Here is a 23262-nt window from a genome sequence, read left to right as displayed (position 1 = left end):
AGTGATAAAGGTACCCTATTCCATACACATAAAGACAAAGCTGAGGCCTTCATGTACATGTGCAATAATTTATATAACCAACAGTGGTAGGGAGAGGCTTAAGCTACAACCTTCTTGATCTGAACTACAACAGGTGGCTTGTCTGAAAACCATTTTAGCTTGCATCAACTATACCGAACCTTAAATATACTTATAGATAGAACTGCAAGTCCTGATAGTGTAAATATATTTATCTTTAAAAACTTTATAGAAGCGAACCTGTTGGAATGTTAACACAGTTGGGCAACAGGTGACATTCCTGAAAGTTGGACTGATGCCTTTGTCAGATCTTTATCTAAACCTGTGAAGGGTCTGTTATCATATTGTCTTACAAAGTATTATTGGCAGGCTTCCAGACAAAATTGTAACCTTCCTGTGAGAATGAATAAATACTGTGTCATCATTAGATGGTTATCACGATAGAAGAGAAACTTTGATCATTGCTCTGCTTAGTCTGCAGCTAACACATAGAAGGCTTTGAATTATGTAAGAATGCCTTGGCAATAGTTTTCTATTTGAAAGATGTCCATTCTTGTTTACAAAATGCTCAGAATAGACATCAGTGTAAAATGCGTTGTATCCAAACCAGCTACTAAAAGATGAATCGTGAAACATGGATGTTGTCAGTTAAATTGAATCACCATCAACACTGGTTTGCCTCAAGTATCAACACTTTCAACATTTTTTTGGCATACACATTATGGATTTAGTTTATTCTAGCCAGTCTTTGCTTATAACATTTTGAAGTACAGCAGAAATTGCAGTAAAGCTGATGTTGATGGCATAGAAAGCAAGATGCAACCATCCTACAGCAGGATGATCAACTGGTGCAGTAACATAAAAATGGTCATCAGTACTGCCAAACCCATGTTTTGCACATTTGAGAACAGATGTGCTGATAAGAATAACCATCACAACCATCACTGTCAACTGTTTATGACACTAACTTTTTTATACAAAGAGTATTATTGCATTATAGTTTTTATTTTAATTTCATAATGCATAATGCACACAATGTCCCATAACTATCCCAATTTTTATGACTTTATAACTATATTGAATTATAATTCTCTATATTGAAAACAGTATAATATGTCATTTGATAGATAAAACCTTGGCTCTCCAGTGGTTATAGATAACATAGTATTACACATTGGAAAGAACTGTTGGCAATTTCTGAAGAAGAATGTTGCAAAAGGGATGTGATTTTATATTTGATGGCTCTGAAACTGAAAATTGAAGGCTGTTACATTGCCTTGTCTGAGAGAAAACAATATTATCAGGTCATCCCTTAAGTAATGTCTGATTTTAGGTCCAGAAAAAAGAAAAAGGATTTGAAAACCTTTTAATGTTATTTAATCAATAATGTAAGTTCCATTATTATCAATTACTTCCTGCCACCAATTCACAAGCTTCTGAATGTCACTTATATAAAATCCCTTGGGTTTAGAGGAAAAGAATGCAGAGGGTAGTTTTAACATTTTCATGTGTTCCAAGTTTTTTTCTGTCAAGATAGTTCTTCAAACTTTGGAATATATGATAATTAGATGGAGCAAAGTCTGAAGAATAAGGAGGATGTGGAAGTTTTTCCCAGTCTAGTTCTTCAATATTTGCAGATGTGATCCTAGCTGTATGTGGCCATGCATTATTCTGGTGTAACACAACACCTTTACCATTGAACACGCCTCTTTTCTTTCAGTGCAACCTTTAAACTCACTAACTGTTGACAATATAAGTCTAATTGTTACATTGAGTGGCAGCAACTCAAAGTGTGATTCCACCAACAATATCCCACCAACAATTTTATATTTGTTGTCAAATCTTGTCATCATGGATTAAATGCTTAACAAGACTTTCCTAGGATGGAGGTCTATTTTGGGCTGTGCTTCAGCCAGTTTACCTGCACTGAGCCATTGTCTGCAACACTTAACATTTTTATAAAATATCCATTTTTTCATCTCCAGTCACTAACCTATTCAAAAATGGTGAGTTATATTCACAAGAGTGCAGAGAAATGTTCTTCAACTGTTACAGCACAATGTTCATCAAGTGCAGCCAGCAGCAAGTCATCATTAAACTCAACAGGACAATCTGAATGTGTCACTTCACTTAAACTGTAGTCATCTGATCTGAACTTCTGAAAACACCTTCAACGTTTTCTTTCATTGAGAGACTCTGCACCATAAACACCTTCAGTGTGTCATGTAGTTTCTGCTGCATTATTGCCTTTTTTAAGCTCAAAGCATGATATACCTAATGTGCATCTCAGACACATCCATTTTTGTAAGGGTTTATTTGATTAATGATATGAAAAAGTGAAGTTCAGTTAGTTTGTTTTATTTGTCTGAACATTTTTGTACTCGTTCTACTGCAAATTTTAGTCATTAAAGCCTTCCACAAAGACAGAAATGATGATGCACTTTGTGTTAAATTTTCTTTCTTCTTATAGGAGTGGTAAATAAATTAGAGAAGAGGTGATACCTACAGAGATAAAATCATTTCTCATAACAAGGAAATTTCAAATTCTTTTTTTAATATTACTTTACAAATTAAGAACTTAAAACTTAGATATTATTGACACTTGAATTATTCAGTACATTTTTATGCTAAAATTATTTGTATCCCATGATGATAAAGTAGTGCAATTAAATTTTAAATGTAATGCACAAAAAACCTTATGCACAGAATATGTTGACTGTAGCACAAGTGTTCAAGATGTCATACAGTTTGAGTTGGAAGTGTTTGTTATGTACATATGTAATAATTAATATTAGAGTATGGTAACAAGTGGATCATCATCAGTTAAATCTGGTAAGAAAAACAAAAGAAAATCAAAAGAAGAAAAATCTGGTAAGAACCAAGAAAATGGAGAAGATGGAGACAGTCCTCAACATGATTCTGATCCAGATATAATTGAAAACCAAATAGTAAGTGATTTGTTACTAATTTATATTTGTATTTTCAATTAATATAGTACTACCGTGTGAAAACTTTAAGTTACACATTATTAAACTGATAACTTTGTTCTGATATGGTTGTTTACTGTAACTGTCGTAGCTTGGAAGTTATTATAACAGTAAAAAGAGCATTCAGAATTAATCAGTATAGGGTAAGTATTTCTCGCAGTTAAAAGCTAAGCTGACATAAAAATCTTCAAATTTTATGTAATTAAAGTTTTAAAAGGTGGGCATGGTTGTTAATAATAATTATATCAATTAGAAATAATAGTTTGAGGCTTTGTTCTCCTTATATTTTCATTCATTTTCAGATGAAGATTGGAAATATATGATTAAAAAACCACAGTTTTTATCTGTTAAGAACTTTGAACAGTTACTGGTATTAAGATTACAGTTTTGCATTCATCACATGTATACTAACATTATAAGTCTTAATTAATGTTAGCATGCCTTCATTGCTGACTATTTAACTATGAAATAATCTAAAGTTTGTTCAAACTACAAAACTTTAACATTTAAGCCAGTTTATTTAACTATGAAATAATCTAAAGTTTGTTCAAACTACAAAACTTTAATATTTAAGCCAGTTTATTTAACTATGAAATAATCTAAAGTTTGTTCAAACTACCAAACTTTAACATTTAAGCCAATTTATTTAACTGAAATAATCTAAAGTTTGTTCAAACTACCAAACTTTAACATTTAAGCCAGTTTATTTAACTATGAAATAATCTAAAGTTTGTTCAAACTACCAAACTTTAACATTTAAGCCAGTTTATTTAACTATGAAATAATCTAAAGTTTGTTCAAACTACCAAACTTTAACATTTAAGCCAGTTTATTTAACTATGAAATAATCTAAAGTTTGTTCAAACTACCAAACTTTAACATTTAAGCCAGTTTATTTAACTATGAAATAATCTAAAGTTTGTTCAAACTACCAAACTTTAACATTTAAGCCAGTTTATTTAACTATGAAATAATCTAAAGTTTGTTCAAACTACCAAACTTTAACATTTAAGCCAGTTTATTTAACTATGAAATAATCTAAAGTTTGTTCAAACTACAAAACTTTAATATTTAAGCCAGTTTATTTAACTGAAATAATCTAAAGTTTGTTCAAACTACCAAACTTTAACATTTAAGCCAGTTTATTTAACTATGAAATAATCTAAAGTTTGTTCAAACTACAAAACTTTAACATTTAAGCCAGTTTATTTAACTATGAAATAATCTAAAGTTTGTTCAAACTACCAAACTTTAACATTTAAGCCAATTTATTTAATTGAAATAATCTAAAGTTTGTTCAAACTACCAAACTTTAACATTTAAGCCAGTTTATTTAACTATGAAATAATCTAAAGTTTGTTCAAACTACCAAACTTTAACATTTAAGCCAGTTTATTTAACTATGAAATAATCTAAAGTTTGTTCAAACTACCAAACTTTAACATTTAAGCCAGTTTATTTAACTATGAAATAATCTAAAGTTTGTTCAAACTACCAAACTTTAACATTTAAGCCAGTTTATTTAACTATGAAATAATCTAAAGTTTGTTCAAACTACCAAACTTTAACATTTAAGCCAGTTTATTTAACTATGAAATAATCTAAAGTTTGTTCAAACTACAAAACTTTAATATTTAAGCCAGTTTATTTAACTGAAATAATCTAAAGTTTGTTCAAACTACAAAACTTTAACATTTAAGCCAGTTTATTTAACTATGAAATAATCTAAAGTTTGTTCAAACTACAAAACTAACATTTAAGCCAGTTTATTTAACTATGAAATAATCTAAAGTTTGTTCAAACTACCAAACTTTAACATTTAAGCCAGTTTATTTAACTATGAAATAATCTAAAGTTTGTTCAAACTACAAAACTTTAACATTTAAGCCAGTTTATTTAACTATGAAATAATCTAAAGTTTGTTCAAACTACAAAACTTTAATATTTAAGCCAGTTTATTTAACTGAAATAATCTAAAGTTTGTTCAAACTACAAAACTAACATTTAAGCCAGTTTATTTAACTATGAAATAATCTAAAGTTTGTTCAAACTACCAAACTTTAACATTTAAGCCAGTTTATTTAACTATGAAATAATCTAAAGTTTGTTCAAACTACAAAACTTTAACATTTAAGCCAGTTTATTTAACTGTGAAATAATCTAAAGTTTGTTCAAACTACCAAACTTTAACATTTAAGCCAGTTTATTTAACTATGAAATAATCTAAAGTTTGTTCAAACTACAAAACTTTAACATTTAAGCCAGTTTATTTAACTATGAAATAATCTAAAGTTTGTTCAAACTACAAAACTTTAATATTTAAGTTTATTTAATACCTTTTGAATAAGGAATTACTTTTGCAAACAGTGTTGAATTCACTTGAAGTGAACCGTTAAACTAAATTAGTATCTATGAAATATATTTTGATGTTAATTTTGGTGATTGAGGGTATAATTGGGGTAAAGTTTGGGGCTAGATAATCATGACAGTAATATTTCCACAGTTATCCCTATGCTTCAAAATAGCAAAAGGATTTGATATGTGTATGTTTTTTTGGGGTACTTGTGTTATTTACCAACCTTCTTTTCCTATATCCCAACATAGATGTATTTGTTTCTATACATAATGTGACTGTAAGAAGTATCCAAATTTGTCTGTGATTATATGTTGTCTTGACCACATAAATCATGTGACTGCAAGATATCTTTAGCAGGACAGCATCCTTTCATAGGAGTTTTGTTAAATGCTGGGACATTGTTTTATCATAGTGGTTGTGTATTACTCTTTAGCCATAACACACTTACGAAAAATAAAAAAAACAGAATAAAATTTGAATACAAGAGATTTCCCTCCATTTTATTCCAATGAAATAAAAGCAGTGAACATCTGCAAAACCTCAAGTTTAATACTAAGTCAGTTTTGAATACATTTTAATATATCAAGATGAATAAATTCTGTAGCTGAGAGCAATAGATGTCTCTCAAGTAATTTGACTGCTAGGAAAAATGAATGACATAGAACAAAGGATTTTACCTTGAAATCATAATTAACCTATTTTAGTGAACTTGAAACTATGTAGCAAAAAGTGCAACATTATAATTAAATAAAAAACAAACATGATGAATTGATTAAGAAATTCAGGAAACAAGGGGAGGTTGTTTTAATATAAACTATTAGGTATGTCAAGAATTATGTGACCAGTGTAAACTTTCAAATATGTTGAGTAATTTTTATTAAAACTATGTTATCGACTTGTTCATTAACAAGGATTGGGAAGTTAAGAAATGTATGGTTATTATTGTGCAGGAGCACAGTATAGATGCTGATTGGAGTGTCGATACTGATGCACATTCTGTTGCTGAACGTATGGAGTCTCTTACATCTGCAGCCAAGGGTCTCATGCTGAACGATGATTTGGAGAGAACTCAACAAGAACGAGTAGATATGTTCTATGAATACGTGAGGGTATGGTGATCGGTTTATTTCTGGTTTTAAATTTTCATGTTTATTTATTATTCAAAATGTGATGGAAGTATTACAGTATTGTTTGTCTTTTATCCATTTACTAGCTTTGTCTGATCCATCAAAAAATGGTGTGTTGGAATTTTGTGAAAAACACTTGAGGCTTCTGTCCTAACTTTGGAGAGCTTTGTTCATCAACTTTTCCTCTTCATCATAAAAGAAAACAAACACACTAAGAAAATAAATTTACAAGTATATTCTCAAAACAGTAAGGTGAATGGTGCAGTCTCGTGTTGTGAGTGTTACAGACAAAAACAAATTGACAAATTTAATATATATTTTAGACCTTTTATCTGGGATGAAAATAAACAACTCTGGACAATAAAAATCCGTGGTCTCACTAATAGAATTGTATCACCTAAACCTTGTCTCATAACATCCCAGCAGAATTTGAAGTGTGTACAATTTATGTTTCACGAAGTTGTCTTATTCAAGAAGAAATTTACATAAACCTTGTCATAAGTGCAAGTGATTACCTATTACCTGTTAACAAAATCGTTAACTCTCTTGCAACAGACTGATCACAGAGTCTGACCTTGTAACCATTGTGTGTTATAATTTTCAAACTATAACTTTTATTACAGTGTACATATTTTGCATATTATCAGCATATGTTACAAAGCTTTCAAATACAAAATATCTGATTTTATTATTGAAGTAATGATTTACTAATGCAGTTTTTTTCTTTTTTAATGTTGACTCTCCAATATGCAAAGTTAATTTGTTTATAAGATTGAAAATACTTATATGCATTAAAACATTTTCAAATTTCTTGTGATGAAACTTTGTAACCTCCAAATAATTATCAAACATTTTAGAAATTTTATCATTCCTTTTTCTCTGTTGTACCTCTCTATGGGTTTGGTCAAATTGACCAATCTGGTAAGCAACAAAAAATGAAGAAATAGAAATGACAGTTTTTGTTTGAGAATAGTTACAGGATATGACACAAAATCACAAATGTTTAGTCTAAGTAGCTACATTTAACCTCATAACATTGTTTATATATACACTTATTTTTATTTTATTGACATTTCAGTAGCGCTTAACATTACAAAAGTTACAATTATGCACATGCACTCCTGTTATTGAATCAATTATTATAAAACTGGCCTTTACAAAGTGAACTGTCTTAGCTTTGTTTTTGTGGACCAGTATTTTGTAAAATAGTTCATTTCAGTTGCAGTACACTACATATGAACTTGTGTGTATATAATATATACAAGTTGTGTACAAATGAATGGTGGGAGTTAGTAAATATAGTGGTAAAAAAAATTGTGTATTGTACTTTTGTTTATTTTATTTGCCCATTCAAAACTTAAATGCAGTTTTGTCTCTTTCAGAATGGTATTACACAAGATCAATTTTGCTCACCATTAACAGCACAGTACACATTATATTAATAATCAGTTTGTTCATATTTGGTCAACAATCTGTGGTGTAACACTTTCAGTTGCTGTAGTTACACTTTGTTATAAGTGAGCCAAGTTGGCAGTACTTTTGATGTACATAATGTTCTTTGTACCTCCTCACAGAAACAAATAGAGTGAGGTCAGGACTTCTTAGGGACTGTGCAATTGGCCCATTTCTTGTGATCTATTGGGCATAGAATCTGACATTTAAATCCCCCAAAAACAGTCCTGAACCACCTTCATGCAATATTTTCATATGGTGGATCTTTTTTGTATTCCCTTGTAAATTGTTTTTGGACCAACTTCACTGTCTTCAGCTCAACTCGCCACCGAATGTGCAATACCTTTTCTCAAATGATACTCACTAGGACAGAACCTTACATCATTGAAACCAATCTTTTAACAACACTGTGTGGATGTATAAAGAAGTTGATATGCGTATAATGATAAGTATTGTGATAGCAACATAGTGACAATTTCACAAAACACCACCATTCATTTTTGTACACACTGTGTGTGTGTGTGTAATGACCATTTCTAAGTTCTTAAATTTCAGTTATTTTTCTTAAAACATAAAACAGTATATAAAAAATATATAAAACCGTGATTAGTACTATTTATGATTGTAAAGAAGATTTTGCATGTGAAGGATATAAAACAAAACATTTTTAGGTTTTTACATATGCATTTTTCAATTAACAAATTAAATTATTCTGTAAATGTGATGATACACTGCTGGCCAAAATCTTAAGGCTAATGAACATAAAATATGCATTTTGCATTGTTAGGTTCAACCATTTGTTTGAGTAGAGCTTTGAAAGATGAAAATAAGAAAAGGGAAAATAAATATAAAAAACTTCTTGAGCATTTAATAGGGAAAATGCGAACACTATGGAATTAGCCTAAATACTAACTGGTTAAAAGTTAAAGACCACACCAAAAAAGAAGTGCTAAACAGGGTAGGAAATGCCCAACAAGAGGTCTCAGTAGTGAGTTGCATGGTCATCATTGTGAATAACTTCAAACATTTGTTTTGACATGGTCAATATAAGCATTTGCAGAAGGCTGGCTGGAATGTTATTCAAAGTGGTGAAGATGGCTTCACGAAGATCATGCACTGTTTAGAATTGACGTCCATTTCTATAGACTTCCCTTATCATCCACCCCCAAACATTTTCAGTGGGGTTCAGTTTGGGCAAACACGCTGGATGGTCCAAAAGAATCACGTTATTTGCCATGAAAAAGTCCTTTGTCCTGTGAGCATTATAGATTGCAGCGTTGTCCTACTGAAAGATCCAGTCATTTCCACACAAGCGAGGGCCTTCTGTCAATAAGGATGCTCTCTCCAACATGCCAATGTAGCCAGCTGCTGTTCGATGCCCCTGTATAACCTGAAGTTCCATTGTTCCATGGAAGGAGAAAGCACCCCAGATCATGGTGGAACCTCCTACACTGTGCCGTGTAGTGAATGTCTCCGGTGGGTTATCCTTATCATGCCAGTAACGTTGTAAGCCATCTGGACCATCCAGGTTAAACTTTTTAACATCAAAGAACAAAACATTCTTCCACTTTTCTACATCCCATCTTTGGTGCTTCTCAGCAAAGTTTAACCGAGCTGTTTCTTGGTGTGGAAGAAGGCGTGGCCTTTGAAGACGTTTACGGTTTTTAAAGCCTTTCTCTCGTAGGTGCCGTCTTATTGTTCTTGAGCTGCATTCTGCATCCGTGAGGGCCTTAATCTGGTTCGACGATCGGCTGGCGTCTTGCCGGACAACCCGTCGAATCCCCCTGCTCAACACCGGCGAAATTTTCTTGGGCCAACCACTTGAAATTCTCGTTCCGTATCCCTCTGGGTCTTTTAAGAAATTTGCAACAGCAGTTTTACTACGCCCAATCTCACCAGCAATGGCACATTGAGAAAGACCTTGCTTTTGCAGCTCGACAATTCTGCTACGTTCAAACTCTGTCAACTTTTTAACTTTTGCCATGTTTTTACCCAGTGTAACACAGGAGATGTCAGTGGGAGTTGTTGACATTGCTGATGCTTGAACACAAATGTCTAAATGTCGTTATGTGTTTATTGATTAAAGCTTCATTTCAGTATGGTCTTAAACGTTTGACCATCTGGTATTTAGGCTAATATATTCATTGTTCTTAAGATGTTGGCCAGCAATGTATATGTGTTTTAACCTCCTGACCATAGGAAAACTAGTTATAGTGTTAATAAGTGTTTCATTGAAATATTTCCTAAGAAGAATTTCTAAATATTTCCAATTTAGTATTCATTTGAAAAGAATAAAATATTAATAAATTTAAAACTACATTAAATGTTGCATTGTTCAACATACAGAGCAAGTTTGAAACATAAAAAGCTTTAAAGTTACATAAAAATGTGAAGTTTTATATCAAGTAAGCTTTGTTAGAGAGAAGCTGGAATATATAAAACTGATATTATGTACATGGGTTTTTATTCATTTGTTTTATATTAATAATAATAAGGTTTGGGAATATTTGTTATATAGTGTCATTTTATTAATTGCTTTTCTGAGCAAACCCTGTTTAATTCCCTGTACAGAAATCCAAATGTTTTTGCCAACAGTTCATTGTATTCAGCCTCCTAACAATTTGTCTCTTTGAAATACCAGATGAAATGAAAATAGGTACTTGTAATTTGTCCACTAGACAATCATATTGAATATACACCATGGTACAAATCATAGCATTGACTGCACATTTTGTATTTATTTATTACTATTTTTAAGAAAATTACTGTTAATTCTTTATATTGGTATTCATACAGTTAAAATGTAAGTGTTAAGATATCTAGAAAGTGAAGTTTTATTTAAAATGGAATTTTGATAACAAAGACATAAAAATTGATTAAATCTTTAAAAACATACTGAGAAGAAAATGAAGTGAAGCAATAGAAATATACAAAACAATAATAAGAAAATCTGAACAAAAGTCTCTGTAGAAATTATATATGAAACTGACAGTTTATAGTTTTAGTATCTGGTAGTTTCAGTATCTGGTAGTTTCAGATGAAAGTATACAAACTTTCACCTGGTGTTAGATGATAATTTACACATTTCTGCCTGTTTTTATTTACAGCCATTTACTTTTAAAACTATATATATATATATATAACTTTCAGAATTAATGTTCAAACCTACATCTCATTTTAGATCACAGTTTACACACCTCTACCTGGTTCTGAGGTAAAGTGTACAGATCTACATCTAGTTCTATATAGTTTACATACCTCTACCTGGTTCTGAGGTAAAGTGTACAGATGTATATCTAGTTTTATATAGTTTACATACCTCTACCTGGTTCTGAGGTAAAGTGTACAGATACACATCTAGTTTTATATAGTTTACACACCTCTACTTGGTTCTGAGGTAAAGTGTACAGATCTACATCTAGTTTCAGATTATAGTTTACATACCTCTACCTGGTTCTGAGGTAAAGTGTACAGATGTACATCTAGTTTCAGATCATAGTTTACACACCTCTACCTGGTTCTGTGGTAAAGTATACAGATATACATCTAGTTTCAGATTATAGTTTACATACCTCTACCTGGTTTTAAGGTAAAGTGTACAGATGTACATCTAGTTTTAGATCATAGTTTACACACCTCTACCTGGTTCTGAGGTAAAGTGTACAGATGTACATCTAGTTTCAGATCATAGTTTACACACCTCTACCTGGTTTTAAGGTAAAGTGTACAGATATACATCTAGTTTTAGATCATAGTTTACACACCTCTACCTGGTTCTCAGGTAAAGTGTACAGATGTACATCTAGTTTCAGATCATAGTTTACATACCTCTACCTGGTTTTAAGGTAAAGTGTACAGATGTACATCTAGTTTTATATAGTTCACACCTCTACTTGGTTCTGAGGTAAAGTGTACAGATGTACATCTAGTTTTAGATCATAGTTTACATACCTCTACCTGGTTTTAGAGTAAAGAGTAGTATTAATATAGTATATTGTACATTCACAAAGTGCTCTACACACTTAGCATGACTTGGTTTTAGAATAAAGAGTTGTATTAATATAGTATATTGTACATTCACAAAGTGCTCTACACACTTAGCATGACTTGGTTTTAGAGTAAAGAGTTGTATTAATATAGTATATTGTACATTCACAAAGTGCTCTACACACTTAGCATGACTTGGTTTTAGAGTAAAGAGTTGTATTAATATAGTATATTGTACATTCACAAAGTGCTCTACACACTTAGCATGACTTGGTTTTAGAGTAAAGAGTTGTATTAATATAGTATATTGTACATTCACAAAGAGCTCTACACACTTAACATAACTTGGTTTTAGAGTAAAGAGTTGTATTAATATAGTATATTGTACATTCACAAAGTGCTCTACACACTTAGCATGACTTGGTTTTAGAGTAAAGAGTTGTATTAATATAGTATATTGTACATTCACAAAGTGCTCTACACACTTAGCATGACTTGGTTTTAGAGTAAAGAGTTGTATTAATATAGTATATTGTACATTCACAAAGTGCTCTACACACTTAGCATGACTTGGTTTTAGAGTAAAGAGTAGTATTAATATAGTATATTGTACATTCACAAAGTGCTCTACAGACTTAGCAGGACTTGGTTTTAGAGTAAAGAGTTGTATTAATATAGTATATTGTACATTCACAAAGTGCTCTACACACTTAGCATGACTTGGTTTTAGAGTAAAGAGTTGTATTAATATAGTATATTGTACATTCACTAAGTGCTCTACACACTTAGCATGACTTGGTTTTAGAGTAAAGAGTAGTATTAATATAGTATATTGTACATCACAAAGTGTTCTACACACTTAGCATGACTTGGTTTTAGAGTAAAGAGTTGTATTAATATAGTATATTGTACATTCACTAAGTGCTCTACACACTTAGCATGACTTGGTTTTAGAGTAAAGAGTTGTATTAATATAGTATATTGTACATTCACAAAGTGCTCTACACACTTAGCATGACTTGGTTTTAGAGTAAAGAGTTGTATTAATATAGTATATTGTACATTCACTAAGTGCTCTACACACTTAGCATGACTTGGTTTTAGAGTAAAGAGTTGTATTAATATAGTATATTGTACATTCACTAAGTGCTCTACACACTTAGCATGACTTGGTTTTAGAGTAAAGAGTTGTATTAATATAGTATATTGTACATTCACAAAGTGCTCTACACACTTAGCATGACTTGGTTTTAGAGTAAAGAGTTGTATTAATATAGTATATTGTACATTCACTAAGTGCTCTACACACTTAGCATGACTTGGTTTTAGAGTAAAGAGTTGTATTAATATAGTATATTGTACATTCACTAAGTGCTCTACACACTTAGCATGACTTGGTTTTAGAGTAAAGAGTAGTATTAATATAGTATATTGTACATCACTAAGTGCTCTACACACTTAGCATGACTTGGTTTTAGAGTAAAGAGTAGTATTAATATAGTATATTGTACATCACTAAGTGCTCTACACACTTAGCATGACTTGGTTTTAGAGTAAAGAGTAGTATTAATATAATATATTGTACATTCACAAAGTGCTCTACACACTTAGCATGACTTGGTTTTAGAGTAAAGAGTAGTATTAATATAGTATATTGTACATTCACTAAGTGCTCTACACACTTAGCATGACTTGGTTTTAGAGTAAAGAGTTGTATTAATATAGTATATTGTACATCACTAAGTGCTCTACACACTTAGCATGACTTGGTTTTAGAGTAAAGAGTAGTATTAATATAGTATATTGTACATTCACAAAGTGCTCTACACACTTAGCATGACTTGGTTTTAGAGTAAAGAGTAGTATTAATATAGTATATTGTACATTCACTAAGTGCTCTACACACTTAGCATGACTTGGTTTTAGAGTAAAGAGTTGTATTAGTATAGTATATTGTACATTCACTAAGTGCTCTACACACTTAGCATGACTTTGTACTTATTGCTTTTCTTCTTTAATTCATAAATGGCTCTCGAGAGAGATTTTAGTTTTTTCTAGTGGCGGGGGTATTGATTTTAAATACAATTGAAGGCAAGGAATTAGTTAACTAATAATAATTTTTCTGGCTAGTTAACTCTGGGAACTTTTCCATTCCTGTATCTGCTTGTGAATTTGTTTCAGTATTTTTGTTTAATGGATATTTTGAGTTGGCATGTTTTTATTTATTGTTAAATATTGTACTGTGTGTATGTTGATAAGGATTCTTTTGAATGTTAAGTAGAGAATTTGTCACTAAGTTTTTGGAACGAAAGTTGTCAGTCGTGTTTAAGTTGATGTTGTATTTTCTTTTTTAAATCATTTTTTGTGTCAGTATTTATAATGTTTCATGAATCTTTTATCAAAATATGTGTATACTGTTGGTGTAGCAACATGACATACATGAAGTATTATTAAACTTTAATGACTGCTAATGCCACTGATGACTTGGACCTGCTGAAATCATTTAAATAAATACATTGATATATATAACTTAAACAACTCTTAGCATTTTAGTAATTTTATTTTTATGCTTTTGAATTGTAAGGAATGAAAGATTTTTAATTTAGTTTAGAGAAATATTTAAGTACAAATTTTTATAATCTTGTAAATGGAAGCTTCAGTGTGTCTGTTACAAAACCAAGATTATCAGAGCTTAAGTTGTGGTCTGTCTGTTACAAAGAAAAAATATCAGACAACCTGAAGCTTCCATCAACTTTATCAGAGCTTCAGATAATGTAATATTTCTTCATGAAAAAGATTTGTTGAGCTGTAAGAAATTTCCTTAACTTTGAATATTTAGTACCAAACTGGTTGTTCCCACCATTTTTTTGTGGTACAGTAGTTAATGTTACATGAAGTTGATGTAGTATTATTCTAAAGACTTTTATATAAATTTATTGGCAAAAGTTTTACAGTCGTACTTTAAAATTCTCTGATTTAGATGATTTGGTTACGAATAAATATGTTGTGACAATAACTTAGAGTAATATGTTAGTCTAATATTTAGGAGTTTTTGTCTCGAAGTTATAGGTAATGTTTAATTATGTAACCATGTAAAGTCTTAAGAAGCACTATTCATATCATATTTTTAATGGTATTCTCTTATTTTTTCATGATTTTAATGAGCTTTTGTTATTGTAAAATAGAAACTTTTCAAAACTCTAATATTTTTGTTTTAAGTATATAATTGTCACCAAGGTAAGGTAGAGGAGGAAACTGCTAACATATAGTACAATTTTTCACCATCTGTGTGTAGAAACATAAAGAAAATGGAACCCTTGACAATGCCAACAAGGACATTATGACTGAAGCAGAACGATTGGATATAAAGGATAAAGCTCCTTTGGTGTTTTGTGAACTGCTTTTTGATGAAAATATTATCCAGCAAATCAAGATGCATCGTATTTTATTTCTTAGAGTGAGTAAATGTATATTTCAGATATAATATATAATAGAACATCTGAATAATTTTGCTACCATTATACAGATTTTCTTATAGTTTTGAATGTTATAATATTTCTGATTTACACTTTTCAAGAAGTCGACATTTATGGAATTATGTGCCTGTCAGAGGTATTTTTACATTGAAGTTCATAAATTTTACTGTCAAATATATGAACTTTTTCCAATGTATTAATATCTTCCCACACAAAGCTATCTCGATGTTCTTTCAGCCTTCCAAGTATTGTTAAAAAAGTTTTCATGCTCAGTGAATTAGACTAATACTTCAGTTTCATGCTATTAGTTGCATATTATAATTTATTTCAGATGAGTTTCTCATTTATTATATTACATATGTTGATGCATTACTCTTTCATATAATCATAATTTTGAATTTGAGCTTAGTAATTAATTAAATATTAATGTGTGTTAAATTTATTTGCTAACAAGATTAATACATACAATTTCCTTTTTTAATACAAGTATATTTTAATATACAAATATAAAAACAATACTGTTTATGATAATGGTTATTACTAAAAGTTACTACAAATGACGATTTATATACCAGTTTTACACACTTACAGACAACACTGAGTCTTGTATCTGGTCTAGAAATAAATATTTATTGATGTTCCAGGTCCACGATGAACAAATTAGTTCTGAGTCGATATTTTCACACCACCTTTAAACTAGATAGCTGCTGATTCTTGATTGGCCTTGCACTTGGTACTGGTGAATTAATGTTCTCATAGAAATTCTAATGTCTGAAGTAATTCGCTGATGTTTGTAATGTTTGAAATATGTATAAATGTTTTTGACCAAATTGTGTAGTTTTCCCATTAGTAGACTCTCATCACAATTATAACTTCCTAGGTTTAAGGCACACCTACTGAAGCTGGCTAAGAATATTCTTCTCTGTCTCTTGGCTAGTTCCTTTTTATAGGAATCATGCAAGGCTCTAGGACATTTACCAAGTGTGCTTGCAATGATGATCTTGCATGTTTTCAGAAACAAATATTGTTGCTTCTCACTTTCAAGAAATTTTTTCAAGAACAGATGGGACTTGGGCAATACACAGTCAAAAATATACATCACATGCAAAAAGAAAGCTATACAGAAACAAATGTAACCACTAAAGTAAACATATAATGGGAAGTCTGTTACATGCAATTGAACATAGCATGTGACTACTCTCCACCAGTAATATTGTGCTATTTATATTGTATGAGGTAGCTTCCTCTACTGTTCTCACTCAATCCTCACTTTATTGGTTGGCATGACATTGTTCTGACATGTTTTTGCATGTTTGTGATTATGCTTCTCAGCCATTTCATTTTATTTTCAACAGCTTTATTTTACTGTATTTTCATTCTGTTGCTTAAATTTTTTTATAGTTTTTCTTGTTACCAAATTATAAGAGATCTTAGAATGAAGTTTAGTTTAATGTATACATTAAAACTCCTGTGACATATGAAAATGCTTCTGGTATGACTTCTCAGGTATTTGGTTTTACCTGTAGAGAAGATACAAGTTTTAATTTGCAGTGAGGTATATTCATATGTTCAGATGATGTTTTCTTTTCTGCTCAATGATATTTCAGAAAAAGAAAAATACAACCAAAGAAAAGACTGGTTTTCTGGCACCTTCTTATTTTGGTTTGTCTTACTGTATACCTCTTCAGGGATATAAAGCAGTAAATCTCCACTGTTTACTGGGTTTGACAATGTCAATATAAAATAAGGTCATGCAGCGCAATTCCCAAACTTTCCCTGCATTGAAAACATAGTAATGTAAGATTCTTACTTGTTGATAGTTGTCTAAAGTATTACAAAATGTTTGTGGCTTTCTAGAAAGTCCAGGCTTATCTGATAAGTCTAAGCGAACATTTCCTACAATGTTTGTCCAAATCCTGACTGAGAACACATTGGAGTATAAGTTATCAACTTCTTAACAACATAGTTGTTGGAACAAAAATTATCTGAATTTCTTTATAAAAGTGAGAGAAAATATTTATGATATGACTCTGTACGGGTTGTATCAGATCCAATAAATTCAAGTATTTAAATGTGTGTAACTGTTTATGAAAATGTTATTCCCTACATTATCTTGGTTGCACAGCAACCAGTAAATAGTTTCCAGCAATATAAATAGTCTGTTTTGGTTTAGCTAGTATATTTTGGGCTTAAACTGCTTACTTATCACTTTAAAAACATATTATTCAGTAATTAATTTTTCTTTCAATGTAGAGTAATATGTTCTAAAAACTGCTGTAATAAAACAAGGTACAAATCTCTAATGTACCAGAATTTTGTTAAATACAATACCATATTGAATATCATACGTGTGTATCTTTGTGTGTATGATAAATATTTTTTTGCAAATTATATTTGCTAATCCTAATCATAAGGTTCATCCATATTCATATATAGAGATGGGAAAAGTGATGTGTTTGGAATATATATATATATATATATATATATATGAATTACTATACCGATACCCTAAAAATCCACTAAGTTACTTCACTTATACAGCTTTCTCTGTCTCAATTTCTACTTCATTTTAACCTCATTTAAACATTGGTCATCCAGACATCATCACACTGTTTTCATATGTGGTTTTGTTAGGTCCATTGCTTCATCCTGTGGACTAACTCCATGGGATGAATCTTTCATTTCTCATTCCATCAGACCTTTGTCTGTGTTCATTTAACAAATGTGATGGTCTACTTTCCACCTTTGATATTTTCATCCCACTTTTCAGTTCCTCATCTTTTTTTGCAGTCTGGGATTATAGCTATCTGTGAGAAGAGGTTAGACAATAAGTTAATGTTTCCTTACGCTAAACATCTATTTCCGACAGTTACTTCTTACACACTTGCCAGTGTTCTTTTAAAGTCTGTCTCTTCTCAAAAGTAAGGATGAAATGGGAATAACATTGGTAGCTAGCTATGCCAATACAGTGGGACCATACTATTGGTGAGAGTCGTCACATGCTGTGTATGTGTTCAGATTGGGATAGTTTTATGTGAAGAAAGGTAAGTACCTATTGGAATTGCATTTGTACTGTTAGGAAATGTTAAGTTTCATGAAAATACTTGTACTCTATCTCTGAAGTTCACTCATGAAAACCACAAGGCCCAAAAGTACTTACTAGGAGGAGTGGAACAGGTGGTGCAGCTGCACAAGGACTCACTCATGAACAAAGTCCCTTATATACTGAAAGCTTTCTATGACAGTGACGTACTAGAAGAAGAAGTTTTAATAGACTGGGCCAAGAAGGTAACAAATACTTCCATTGTTTTTTACATCTATTTCTTTAAAGTTTCAGTAATTGTTTTTCAGTTGCATTTTATTAGCAGCTGTGGAGTTAGAAATGAAGCTATTCTAAGTGAGGATTGGAATGTGTGATTGAGTAGTTTCTCATTGTTTTCAGTGTATCCGTGTGTGTGTGTGTATTAATTAAATACTGTTAGACATGTTTAAAGAAAGGGTGTTTTTCTAGAGATTTCATAACTGTCACACTTTACCAGATAAAATGGTTGGCATCTTTGGAAAAGATTATTCTGTGAATTAATTAAATAATTTTAGACATGTTTAACTCTATGTAATCCTTATCACATTGACTTTGTATTCACCAGATAACCTTAAATGCATCCATACTATAACTTTTAATGTTGTAAGTATATCTCAACAAAACTTTACAAACTCTTAGTGAACATTGAGTGTATTTGTACACAGAAAATCAAATTTTTAAAAATATTATACAAAAGGTTTCCCAATGAATTTATGGAGTCTAACTCTGATTCTAGTAGTATTAGCTAAAACAAATTATTTGTTTAATCCTATTGGCATGGGTATCCTTTACTATACACAACACACATTTTTAGTATCTTTAATTCAAACTTTTGTTAAATTAAACTACTTTGTTATATTAATTAAAATAACATAAAATCTTAGCTTATCTGTATTTTAATAGTATAATAAGTTTTAAGGTAATATTTTAAAAAATCCTCATTTCCTCATATGTGTCACACATTTTCCTTTAGCATGTCATTATCTCTATTTTATTCAACACCTTTTGAAAAAGTACCAAATTAGATATACATTACTCTATATAGAATTGTATTGTTCACACAAACCCCAGTTGTTAGTCTTCAACTTAGTTTGGTTAGAGAGCTATTCAATAGAAAATCAGACCTCTTCCACCCATCCACCTGTTACATTCTCTTTCATAACACTCTGCAACACAAATTTGGTCCTTGATAGTATGTGTTATTTCTTAATTGCTTATGTTGTAAAAGTACAGAAAATGGCAATTATTCCCTTCAAACTTTGCTTTTGTGGCCTGGATAATTAAATTTATAAATTAACTTATTTTCTGTGTAAAAAACGGGCAAATTTGCACATTTCCATTTACATAAGGTCTGAATAAAACAACATATGAATCAAGATTTACATGTATTTATACTAAAGTTATATAAAAATGTTTAGAAGTGAGTAGTTTTCTGAGGTTTGTGGCTGTAAATCACTTTCAGATATCAGCCCCCAAATATAGTCTCCCATCATGTTTTCGTGGGCCCGGCATGGCCGAGCGCGTAAGGCGTGCGACTCGTAATCCGAGGGTCGCGGGTTCGCGCCCGCGTCGCGCTAAACATGCTCGCCCTCCCAGCCGTGGGGGTGTATAATGTGACGGTCAATCCCACTATTCGTTGGTAAAAGAGTAGCCCAAGAGTTGGCGGTGGGTGGTGATGACTAGCTGCCTTCCCTCTAGTCTTACACTGCTAAATTAGGGACGGCTAGCACAGATAGCCCTCGAGTAGCTTTGTGCGAAATTCCAAAAAACAAACAAACAAACAAACATGTTTTCGTTATACGCTTCCAGGTCACAATAGCAAAGTTTGAAGAAAAAATAGGTCTTTTCCATTTACTTTAGGCCTAAGTAATTGGAAAATAACACTTTCTGTCCAGGAACCAGTAAAAGTAAAGATTGTGTTACATAGTGTAATTTGTTAATAGTTCACTCTGATGTTTAACTGTATATTACTTATCAGGGAGTCAAGGTTTTTTATCTATCAAATGATGCATTGTATTAAGTTATCTTTTGAATGATAAAATGTCAGTTTTACTCAAGAGCACCAATATTGCTCCTGTGGGAAGTTAACTGGTTTGGATGAACTTGTCTAATATTTGAAGCTTCGTCTGCATTATGTTGTTTAATTAAATAAAATTAAGTGCAATGTTATGAGTAGTATAAAAACATAAAGGTTCACTCTTTCTTCAACAATTGAGAAAAAGATTAAATAAGTATTTTATTTCTTGTTTTCCGTTGTTAATTCTATATGTATAATTATAAAAGTAAACTGTAAACATAGGAATCTTTTTAGGTTAAGATTAGATTAACTAAAATAAATAATATCAATAATATATAAAAATGTTTCAAGAGAAACACATGATAGTTGCCTGTATTGGTTGTAGTAGCTTTTGGGTAATGTAATTCAAATGTAACATGAGCTGCATATGCCCAGAGTGATTTACAATCAATTGTTGGACATTGTTCAAAAGACAGTAAAACAATACAATTCAATTGTAAACTTAAAGCTCCTTAGGATAATGTAGTTTCATGTTACAATTTGAAGTCATTCTAGAAAGAAAAGTAATTTCAGGTTTTGATTTTTTGTGGTTACAATGTTAGTCAAAATGATCTTGTTTTGAGTTAGGGTAAAAAAAATAACATTTGAAATATATTTAGGAGGTTTTAGAGATTACACAAAAGAAATTTAAGATTTCTAAGATAAGGAAAACTTATTTTTAATTTTAACATGAAAGTCACTTTGCCACATGGACTATCCAAATCAAATACATGTTATATTAATGGACAAATCTTTATTTTAGTTTATTAAAAGTACTTTGAAATATGAATTTTTGTATGTGAAAGACTTACAATGTTAACTGAAAGACTCATTTTAGTTAGTATTACAATGTCAACTGAAAGACTCGTTTTAGTCGGTATTACAGTGTCAACTGAAAGACTCGTTTTAGTCGGTATTACAGTGTCAACTGAAAGACTCGTTTTAGTCGGTACTACAGTGTCAACTGAAAGACTCGTTTTAGTCGGTACTACAGTGTCAACTGAAAGACTCGTTTTAGTCGGTACTACAGTGTCAACTGAAAGACTCGTATCATAATAAATAAAAATAAACCAGCAACAATTTACTTCTTTTTTTTCTTGTTCTCAACTGTTGATTACAGTCTCAAGTTTATACTAATGATAGTTGTTCTCAACCGTTGATTACAGTCTCAAGTTTATACTAATGGTAGTTGTTCTCAACTGTTGATTGTAGTCTTAACTCAATACTAATGGTAGTTGTTCTCAACTGTTGATTGTAGTCTTAACTCAATACTAATGGTAGTTGTTCTCAACTGTTGATTGTAGTCTTAACTCAATACTAATGGTAGTTGTTCTCAACTGTTGATTGTAGTCTTAACTCAATACTAATGGTAGTTGTTCTCAACTGTTGATTGTAGTCTTAACTCAATACTAATGGTAGTTGTTCTCAACTGTTGATTGTAGTCTTAACTTAATACTAATGGTAGTTGTTCTCAACTGTTGATTGTAGTCTTAACTTAATACTAATGGTAGTTGTTCTCAACTGTTGATTGTAGTCTTAACTTAATACTAATGGTAGTTGTTCTCAACTGTTGATTATAGTCTTAACTTAATACTAATGGTAGTTGTTCTCAACTGTTGATTATAGTCTTAACTTAATACTAATGGTGGTTGTTCTCAACTGTTGATTGTAGTCTTAACTTAATACTAATGGTGGTTGTTCTCAACTGTTGATTGTAGTCTTAACTTAATACTAATGGTAGCAGTTCCCAACTGTTGATTATAGACTTAAGTTTATACTTATGGTAGTAGTTCATTAAATAATGCACCAACGAATATAGCAAAATAACATGCAAAAATTTTCTCTGACTGTTAAAATTATCCTGGCTTTCTAAATGTGCAATAAGAGCCTTACAAATTTATTTAAGCTAGTTGTTAACTTTTCTCATGGGAATGAAGCTTGTACTCTGAGTGAACTTGATGTTTATCTGTTCAGAACACAGTTATACAATGTCATTTGATAGATGAAAACCTTCATTTTTCTGTTGGTTATAATTAAATAAGAAAGAGAAGCTGAAAGAGCTAGATGTTGCAGGATGTTCTTTTTATAGCTTTGTAATCAAACAGATTTGGAGGCTATACAAACTATGGTTTGTCTGAGCAATGATGATATTATAGGAAGCAATATATGATTAATTTCATACATTTTGAAATGATGATATTATAGGAAGCAATATATGATTAATTTCATACATTTTGAAATGATGATATTATAGGAAGCAATATATGATTAATTTCATACATTTTGAAAGAGCAGTGGATAAAATAGAGATGTTATTGTAACACTAGGGGAGGTTCAGAATTTTTTTGTTGTCTGATAGAATAAAGAATTTATGTACCATTAAGGTATAGGTTAAGTTAATTTTTTTGTGATATTAAATGGTATAACCTAAACAAAAAGTAGTTTAAAATATTGAATGTGAGAAATAAAACATTGTCATGCATAGTAAAGAATACCCAAGTTGGAAAGGGATAAATAAGACATGAGGTGTGTGTATATAGACAATTAGATTTACCTGAATACATTATTTTCTAGAAGAGATAGTTGTGTTAAAACAAACAAAAAGCTTGCCACCCTGGACAGTGTAATCAGTGAATGTATCATCTTTATTGATTTAAAATATACTACATTAACTTGAATGTTTAGTTTTGACCTACCTTGCTATCAGAAATAATTAGTAAC

General features: G+C 30.9%; 1 protein-coding gene across 1 annotated transcript in view; it reads left to right on the top strand.

Moving 5' to 3' along the window:
- The window catches only part of LOC143229945 (eukaryotic translation initiation factor 5-like), a 52254-nt gene that overhangs the window by 12585 nt on the left and 16407 nt on the right, over positions 1-23262 (top strand). Inside the window, exons 5-8 of the mRNA XM_076462829.1 lie at positions 2814-2966; positions 6312-6470; positions 15223-15384; positions 18527-18691. Coding sequence (XP_076318944.1) covers positions 2814-2966; positions 6312-6470; positions 15223-15384; positions 18527-18691 — 639 coding nt within the window. The remainder of the gene's footprint in view (positions 1-2813; positions 2967-6311; positions 6471-15222; positions 15385-18526; positions 18692-23262) is intronic.

This window comes from Tachypleus tridentatus, chromosome 10, assembly GCF_004210375.1.
Source record: "Tachypleus tridentatus isolate NWPU-2018 chromosome 10, ASM421037v1, whole genome shotgun sequence".
In the NCBI taxonomy this organism is placed as follows: domain Eukaryota; kingdom Metazoa; phylum Arthropoda; class Merostomata; order Xiphosura; family Limulidae; genus Tachypleus; species Tachypleus tridentatus.
This window is presented reverse-complemented; position numbering and strand designations above follow the sequence as displayed.